Raw genomic sequence first — 10,014 nt, forward strand, 5'->3', positions numbered from 1 at the left:
TACACCCTGATCTGGATTCAGCAAAACACAGCAGGAACTAGTTTGGGATAATTTGTTCATGTTTATTCTCTGCAGAATTCTTTGATTTAAAAAAAAAAAAAAAAAAAAGGTATATTTTGACACTTTGGCTCTGAGGATGTAACATCGTACTGACTGATGTGATTTTTTTTTAAACTCCAGCTCTCCTCCCACACAATCTGTTAAGATGACAGCTGTAACTTGTTTCCTTAGCATTTGTTTTTCTAACTCATCTCTTGATCTTTCAAACAGGGTGTCTGCAGGTTTGAACAAGTGAAATTTTAGACTTTTTTAGACCTTTTTTAGACCATCGTGGGTGAAATTTAAGACCTTCACGGAGTATTAAAAAAAAAAAAAAAAAAGAACAAGCCCAGATTGCAGTCAATTGACATTTATTGTAAATGAAACGAATATATATACAGCCATAATTTTCATCATTTACATCAGATTATGGAGGATGAGGGCCAATTTCAAAATCCCATATTGAACTGAGGGCCACTAACGAGGCAAAAGCAGAAAGAAAAGATTACAAAAAGATTACAAAGAAGATTAATTACATATTTCGGAGCGCTGCACTTTTGATTGCAATTTGGTCCTCAAGAGCCTTAATCTGGGCAAGTTTGTCTTTAGCAGCCCTCCTAAGAGCATTTGATTTTGAGAGGAGCTGTGCCATTTTGCTCCCAGTCTTGGCCTCTGCTTGCTCAGCCAAATCATCTGCGTCTCTGCCCAGGGTCTCCATGACTTTATGTAGACCGTCTCACTTCACTCTCAGGTCATTTAATTGCTCCTCAGCGAGTGCCCTTTCCTTCCCTTTTGCCTCGGCCTCCTTCCTCTTCCTCTCCTCTTCCAAATGTGCACGATACCTTGCCCTGGCAGCCATTACAGATTTAAGTAACTCCTGAGTAAGTGGCACCTTTGTAACGCCCCCATGTATGGCAATGTAATCGCAAACGAGCCTTTGTGCGACCAGTGTTTCCTCCTGCATGTTCTCTGTCTCGATCTCTTTATTGACAGAGAACCCTCTCTCCACAGACGCCTGCCCATGAGACAGTACAAGTAGTTTTTTGCAAAAGTCCCAAAGCTCTGGGTATGACTTGCAGATGATGCTGTGCAGGAAGATATCGAGCCTTTCTTGCATTGGCTTGAACAAGAGGAAGTCTTCATGCCTGCATTCCCCGGACAACAAAGCATCAAACTGCTGGAGAATGGTGTCCCCTGTGACAAAAAGATATAAAAAATAAATAAAAAAAAGTTACAAACAAGCATTGATGACTAATTTCACAAAAAGATTTGGCTAAATCTTCTTATGCCTTCAATTTAGTCATCACTATTATGGCTTTCCTTACAACTTTGTCAGGGTACAGTCTAAACCACACAAAACAGGGGTTAAAAATTGTTTGCTGGAGTAACCTAACTTAAGAGACCTACATTTGAATATATTGTGGTCATATTTTGACCAGGCATACAATACATACAGATCAGTTCTCATACTAAATTTACTGTACAAGATTATCTTAAAGTGGCACTCATAGCATTCCTATCTAGACATAATAGCCCTATCTAGAACTCTTCCTACCAGCACAAACTCCTCCAGCCAGCTGCCTGTTTTGCAGAAATGTCTGGACCAGTCTCTTCATTTTTGCCTTGCAGCCATCTGGATCTTTGCTCATGACTGTGGGGTCCAGACAATCCATGTCCCTAACTGTTCTGTACTTGAGAGGACTCTTCTCCTGCACTTTCTTGACAATGGCTCTGAGCCCTTGCATACACTCCCTTTTAAATTCGAGAACCTTGAGTTCTGAATTTTTGCTGTTCTGTACAGAGAAATGCAAAAGGAATATAAGCAAAAGTGCTGTACACATGTGCTCCCCCTGATATACATGAGCTGTACACATGTGCTCCCCCTTTGGCACTAAGCTACTAGTACCTTGAGGGCCTCCTCAGCACCCAGGCCGATATCCACGGAGTGCATGGCCATCAGGGTCTCCTTTTCCAGGTCCAGGTTGGTAAGTTGGACTGTAGTGATGTCCTGCAGGACCTCTCGTTTTACGAAACGACGCATCAGACTCTGTTGGATGATTACAAAGTAAACATTTTGATTATATGATCACTTTGCAAAATAATATGTACCATTTAGACTGCTGTTGATTTGCTGTTAATGTGTCTGTTTAAAACTGTATGCGTTTAATTGCAGCCCTACATAATGCTTTACTTTTGAGCTGACGTGTAATGGGGTGGGTGGGTGTGCTGGTATTATAACCACCATGGCTTTCAAAATAAACACTATAGGTTTTTGTTGTGACGTCATGGTAAATTTATGTATACATTATTCTGCTTATAGGAAAAGACCTTACCTTGATCAACTCTGCCAGATCTTTTCCCAGGTAAGGCATCACCGGTTCCTCAGTCTGGTACTTCTTTAAAAATGGGTCAAATAGCTGGGCGACACTCCTGAAAAACTGCAGCTTAGGTAGAGCCAGGGGATCTTTCTGGGCATCTTCAATGACATCAAAGCTTGCAGTGCCGGGATGTGGAAGCTCCTTGGTCCTCACAGCATTTGTGTACAACAGCATATATGGCCAGATTTCCAGAGCTCGTTCGACCACCGGCAGGTTCTCAAGCCATCGATGTCCACAGAACGCCAATGGAAACCGCGTAGACTTTGTGGTTTTGATGTAGTCTTCCCTTCTTGCGGGCACATTGTTGAATATTGTATGGAAGGCCCTGAGAAGCTTGTCCAGATTCCACGCTGAGAAGCCTGATTTAAATGCATTATGTAGGGTGTGTAACCCACAGCTTCCTACGGATATCAATCGAGACCCCCCATAGAGGTCAGCATATTCTGCCTGGAACAGGTCAAAGAATTTGAGGTTGACATTTGGCCCATCCATAGAAAATGACAGCAACTTGCTGAGGTCCAGGTTGCCTGCACATTCCTAAGGGAAGGAAACAAAATCAACCAATTAATTGAATTTGCATATATATAAAAGCACAACCTACTCTATTGTACACAACATTCATTAAATTATGAAAGTACACGTATCTGACATTTATCCAAAGTGACTTACAGATATAAGCAGAGGTGACAAAAGTACTCACATTCTTTACTCAAGTACAAGTATAGATACCTGTGTTTAAAAAGACTCTAGTAAAAGTTAAAGTATTGACTCAACTTTTTACTCAAGTTAAAGTAAAAAGTACAGGCTCTAAAAGATACTTAAAGTATAAAAGTATAAAGTACCATAACCTTGCAAAAGGACAAAACCACCATTTTAGGGAAGCTTACATGACCTCGTCTATCCAAGCAAAGAATGAACTGAAATTGAAAACACATTTAAAACAATGAAACCGCCGTACAAGAATGAGGTATTGCGAACTCAATGTGCAGGGTGTTTGCAAAACTTTGTATTGTATGTAAATATATATTAGCCTACAAAATCAATCAATCAATCAATCACATTGCCTGCATGGCGCGCTTTACTGATACGGAATAGATTAAATTTACTGTTTATTAATCTAAACTAGAGGTAAGATCTTAAACCCAAGTCCGAGTCCGAGCCCGAATGATTGACATTTTAGGCCCGGCCCGATTTGTTGGGTCGGGCCGGGTCGGGCCGTGCTCCTCTCTCGCTGACTTTAAAAAAATAAATAAATATGTTTGTAAAAATGTATACTATGCCTCTCTCTCTCTCTCTCTCTCAAGGTGCAGCGCTAGATTCTTAAGGACGTACTGCTGCTGTGGTTTATGGCCCAATTTTCAACCCGTCAAAATGACGGACGGCCTTAAATTTTCCGTCAAGTCTTAAAAAATCCGTCAATGATGGAAAATTGTCCCCGATCTTACCTCTAATCTAAACACAAGAGTAACGACCTTGATTTCAAAATGTAGGGAGTAGAAAGTACGGATACTTATGCTCAAATGTAAGAAGTAAAAGTCAAAAGTTGGCACAAAAAAAAAATACTGGAGTAAAGTATAGATACCCGAAAATTCTACTTAAGTACAGTAACGGAGTATTTGTACTTCGTTACTTCCCATCTCTGGATATAAGGCTACTTGTTACAGTCCATGGAGCAATCAAGTCAAGTAGCTTTATCTCTCTCGCTCTCTCACACACACACAACTGTAAAGCTATTAATGATATAGAATCTTACCAAACGTAATGCAAAGGCCGATTAACAACATTAATCTCGAATATGATGACTAATCAACTAGCACTATGGTTATGCTGCAGCATTAAGGCAATGTCGCGTTATGCAATAAAGCAATGAGGATTACGATGGGGGACAGCGTTACCAGAAAGGAGGTATGACCGCTTGTCTGGTTAGTGCTACACCATGAGACTGACAAGCAATTACTCATGATGTTAAAAATGCAGTGCTATGCCAAAACCAATTACATCATTTATAAACAACAATGACATTTTAAGAATAATCTCCGTTGTTTCAAACACCTGGGTCATACCGGCGTAAATGGATACATGTAATATAAAAACACTTACTTTGACCTCCTTCAGCAAGTCGTTTGCTGTAGCATGGCCCAGGAACTGAGAGCCTAGGTAACGGGACTGTACCTGGCCGCCATCCCAGTACCTCACGTGAAGGTCCAGTTGTTTTTTTTTTGATGCGCGGTTCAGACTTTCGTCGAACATTAAAATGAAAGGGCCGGTCACCTTTGAGATGAGCTCTTTTTTGACGAACTCCGCGATTCCCCATTTGATGATATAGGCGATTTTATCCTTCCCGCATTGGAAATTTCTGGCAATGTCCGAGTCAGGAAACATGAGGCGAAACAACTCACCGACGTCGGTGTTCGCTCTATACGATTGGTGTTTGGCCACAGTGTTTAGCGCCCACAACACTTCTGCTTTCGTTGTTTCAGAAGACACCATTGAGTCACGAACATCTCTTTGCGTGCTGCTTGAAGTTGTTGCCACAGCCGTGGCAAAGAATCGGGTGATTCCATGAGAACGGCGCGCAGCATTAGCTGCTTCTTGGTGCTTGCTAGCCTTCATATGGGACTCGAGAGCCCTAAAGCCCAGGGTCCCGAGTTTTAGCGTTCTTTTGCATAAGGTGCAATATGCCTCACTGTCGTCCTCTGGAACACGTTTTAGCCAGTCAGAAAACTCTTCCTTTACAAGCCAGGTGTCATTAAATTTACACTTTCCCATATTTGTGTGATTTCTCCAATCCCGCCTTTCTCGCACTCTACACAGCCCGCGAAGAACAATGCTTGATCATCCTGTGACGACAGTACATTTCCGTTTCACGTAGTCTGTAATTTGTAGTTTTTATCGTGCGTTCCGCCAACATCAACATGTACTCAGGACTACACAGACCATAACCGCCACCATTAGAGAAAAAAAAGAACGGCGTGGTAATGTACGTAAAATAATACTTTTTTAAAACATTAATCCTGTATCGATATTTCGCATTGAAACGTTTGGTCTTAAATTACTCAAACTCAATTTTAGACTTTGAGTGCAAAATAGCCTGTATTTTAGACTTTTTTAGGCCTAAAATTTAAAATGTCTAATTTTAGACTTTTTAAGACTTTTTAAGACCCCGCGGACACCCTGTTCAAAGGTTTTCAGAGAGCAAAACACTTACCACCAATATAAAAGGACAAATGTGGATGAGGAGAGACAAAGCACCACAGTGACACATTTTCCGAGGCCGTGCTGTTTGCCTCTGAATGCCCACATTAGGCTTCGATGATAGACAGTCAAAATCTCTCATGCTTATTCTCTTCCTGTCTTCTTTTTTTTTTTTTTGGCAGGGGCAGGACTGCTGAGCTATGGCCACTGTGTCCACAGGGGCTAACAGGGAAGGCAGCGTTAATGAACAGCATAGCCTCGCTTAACTCCACTCCAAATTACCCCGCCAGGCTGGGAGAAGGGTTGGGGAGGAGGAGGAGGAGGAAGAAGAAGACACCCCCAGGCAGAGTTATGCTTGTTGAACCATTCAATCACCTAACATTAACATCTTAAAACTCAGCGCTGGCCTCCAGACAACTAGGCACAAAAGCTGCTGGTCTACAATTAGAGGCATGCTTGTGGAGAGCTGACAAACTGCTGCCTCCTCTGATTTCTGTCTTCTTTTTTGTTTTTTTTCTTTGGACTTGCTGTCTTTTGCTCTAATTACCATGTCAGACATTCTTCTTTGGAAATCACAACAAGCAGGAAGTCCTGACAGCAAAACTTTCTTGTATTTTACCAACACACTATAAGTTTAGTTTTCTTCTTATACTGTGTTGCAGCATTATCCTATACATTCACACTACTGAGTACGTTCTGTTGCTTGGTAATATTCTATGATTGTCTTCTGCAGACCCAACAGTGTCTGCATTCTGTGTGTGAATCTGAAGCCTGTTATATCTTATTCCTCTGTGCCATGAAGCTCCACTGGTGCCCAGAACTATTAAAACACCTCAGTGAACCACACTGCTGCACTGGGTAACATGTTTGTTTATCACCATGAACACACACACACACACACACACACACAATGTCCTGCTGCCAGTTCAATCAGGAGAGACTTACAAGAAAGAGGGAAGGGAATGAGAACATTTGAAGAAACTTTATTGGGAATAGGTAGAATAGAATTTGGCGTTTGGACCCTAACAGGAAGTAGCTCACCATGGGAAGTGATCCTATGGATTAGATTAGAAGTGAAGGAAATCCCCTTGGAGCCTGTGGTGCCTGTGGTCTTGATGAGGAATGGAGCTCTAGGCTCTCTTAGAAGGAGGCTTCAGACTGGGGGGTTTGGTTGGAGAGGGTCAGCCATCCACAGCTGAGGTGGGTCAAGAATCGCCACGGTGCTGAAATGACAGCTGAATGACAGCAGAGAGAGAGAACACTTCTAAAGCTTGACAGCTTACGAGTGACGACAAGAATGTAGATGAGCTGGTGGAGCTTAGAAATAGCAGGAACAGAAAGAGAGAAGAGAGACTTGCTCAGAGTAATTTTTAAAGTTTTCAAGATAAGATTTGCCAAGATGTAAGATCATTGTTTAACACAGCCCCAGCATCAGCCTTTAACAGAAATTAGAGAGCTGTTGTGGAGTGATTTAGTGCTGTGTTCCAGAATGTTGACAATGTTCTTCTCACTTTTTCTGCTCAGTCCTGAAGTTTCTTTTCCTGTAACTTACAGTGATGATTTGACCAACGTTTTGTTGCTGAAAGATGAAAAAAATTCAAGTCTGAATGTGACTGTTGAAGACATATCTGTAACATCTGAGCATTCAATTCGACTATGTTGAACCAAGACATTTTCTGGTCATATTTGTAATATGCTGCAACAGTTTCACTGTTACTCAAAACAGAATTTGATCAAACAGAGAAATACAGCATTTTGTCAGCCCTCTGAGAGGACAGAGTGGACAGGAGAAGACGTTTGAAATTGATTACCCCAACGTTGAAAAATGTTCCAGGAGGATTCTTATTCATCTTTCTCACCAGTTGTCTCTTTACAAGATACAGTAAAAGCCCTTTAATAGTCTTATCCTGCTTTGTAGCAGGAAAAGGTCAAGACTAAAATTCTGCCCGACACCAGGGGTTTTTGTGGAGTAATTTAAAGACATGTCAAAAAAGACCTTTTACCTGGTGAGGGGTGAAACGTTCAATATTTATGACGCCTCTGTTCAAGATAAGATTAGATAATCTTTTTATTAATCCCACAGCCTGGATATTTGCAGGGTTTGAGGTGTGTTGAAGGAATATGCGAGAGGGTTGTCTCTAAAATGTTTAAAAAAAAAAAAAAAGTGTGCTTGTGCCTGGGAGACTCAGGAGAAGCTGAAGATCATGAAACCAGAGAGGATCCTGAATCATAGGCTGAAGGGAGCTCAGTATTCAAGACAAGACAGAGATCTGAATCAATATGGCATCATGCCTCCCTGATAAGAGCAAACATCTGTACTGTCAATTACCTCTGCTGTCAGCGAATGTGAGTTTGGCTCTGAGGAGCTTTGATCTGTTAGCAAGCTTTGTTGTCGTCAATCAGAAACTCTGCTGAAGGTTTGGGAAACTGTGTTTTCTGTAGCTGTCTGTATTGTGTCAGTCTTCAATTCTGTATCAGTGAAACATCTCGTTTGGGAGCGACATGTTCTGAAGTCCAATCTGACTTCCTGAAGAAAGAAATGAAATAAAATAAAAAATGAAAACATTTTGCCCCCCCCCCTCCTCCAATGCTTTGCAATTTCATATGTCACTGACAGCACTGCACAGGTCATAGTACTGCCAGAGGCCCTGTTCATACCTGGTATTAACAAGAGTCTCTTTAAAGTCAAAGTGAAAACAGATCTCTACAAACAATGAAAATTTTAAAATCTATTTTTTATAGGCACTATAAAGTCAGTTCATACGTCAGGATCTCATTTGTTACCTGAGAACTTTATTTAACAAAATAATTGAGCAACAACTGAAAGATTAAAAAAAGAAAACTACACGTCAAGCACTAAGGGATTAACTAATGTAAAACTAGCACTTGGGCCAAGGAGTGCAAACAGGGCGAGACCTTACCACAGCGGCAGGAGGGGTCCATAAAACTAACCACCCATGACACCACACACCAACAAAAGGGATCGACTGCCACCTCAGGCCCTCAGCACCTGTTTGAGAAAGAAAGAAAATGAAAAACAGGCCAAGTGCTACACATCCCTAGTGCTGACAGAATGATCCAAAGAAACCAATTCAATATAAATCCAAATAACAAAAGACAAAATACAACAAATGATACTAACAATTAACATTAATGAATACAAGCAAAACAACTAACTGCAACCTAAAACTCAATGAAAATGATGTTAAGAAAACAAATAAGAATTTAAAATATTGTGAAGGTCTCTGTAGAGTAGAACAGCTCAGGACTCTTCAACAACAAGCACAGCGCAGAGCAGGACAGTGCAAAAGAACAGCAGTCTACACAGACCAGCAGAACAAAAGAAGAGCAGTCCAAAAGAACAACAGAACAGCAGAACAACATCTACTCAGAGGATTAGAGGATTTGAGCCGCGGCTCGACCACGCTGCAGCACAAAATATTTATTACAAGCCAATCTGAAGCCAAGCCACAGACACACAAAGGGTAGTCAGACAACGGCGATTTACCAAACAGACACACAAATGCACCCAGAAGAAATCCAGCGGCGCAATCCGTCTCCCACAGCGCCAGCAGCCAGGCGCGCTACGCACATAAAAAAAAACCATATTAACCATGCGCTCATTATGCACGTGAATCAGAGGAGGAATAGCGGAGCACCCTACCTGGATAAGTGGAGACAGGTGCCTCGACGGCACAAACAACAACTCGTCCTGTCAAAGGAAGCGACGGCCACGCCAAAGAAAATGCTCCGCCACGCCAGGCCACAGCCACCACAGGGGGATGAGCGGAACAGAAGGAGGAACCGAGGAATGGGCACACCTGTATATATATAGGGTATGTATATGGACCAAAGCTGGCACAGTGCCATGTAGTGGCAGGAAGGGAGAAGGTCCTTCGGCTACACAAATGAACACCTACATAACTGCTGTTTGCAAAGACCAAATGTGTTGTTCTTAATGAGCACAAATAGTTTGTGTTTTGAATGATTTCCTGTTGAGCAAATGAAGCGTCACTGGAAACATCCATTCAGAGTCAGGCTCACCTAACAGGCTGGGAAAACGCAGCTCAGCAAACTTTCATCTCCAGCACAAAGAAAGAAACGACAGAAGAGTGAAGGATGAATAAAGGAGGTTTTACTGCCTTTTAATCTTTACTAGTTAACAATAACTAGGTTGAAAAAATATTTTACTTTACTGAGCTGCTCAAAGGCTACTAACAGCTACCAGCAACTTTTAAGGTGGAATGTTTTCTTACATATTACTCAATTCAGGAGTTGAAATTGTGAATCAGTTAATACACCTTAAATGTCAATATGACTGACTTTTGAAGAAGAACATCCCCAGAAAGGAAGACGATGAAGATCTATGAAGAAAGATCTCTCCTGAAGAGGCCATACAGTG

At 41.5% G+C, this 10,014-nt stretch overlaps 1 protein-coding gene across 1 annotated transcript; it reads right to left on the minus strand.

The window, feature by feature from the left end:
- Positions 1-822: 822 nt before the first annotated feature.
- LOC121197645 lies at positions 823-4,799 on the minus strand. The gene is made up of 4 exons (XM_041061334.1): positions 4,518-4,799; positions 2,373-2,954; positions 1,946-2,086; positions 823-1,233 (listed from the first exon to the last, which is right to left on the minus strand). The coding sequence occupies exons 1-4, from the start codon at positions 4,797-4,799 to the stop codon at positions 898-900; spliced, it is 1,341 nt and encodes a 446-aa protein (XP_040917268.1). The 3' UTR covers positions 823-897.
- Positions 4,800-10,014: the final 5,215 nt, after the last annotated feature.

The sequence above is a fragment of the Toxotes jaculatrix genome, chromosome 17 (assembly GCF_017976425.1).
Source record: "Toxotes jaculatrix isolate fToxJac2 chromosome 17, fToxJac2.pri, whole genome shotgun sequence".
Lineage (NCBI taxonomy): Eukaryota > Metazoa > Chordata > Actinopteri > Toxotidae > Toxotes > Toxotes jaculatrix.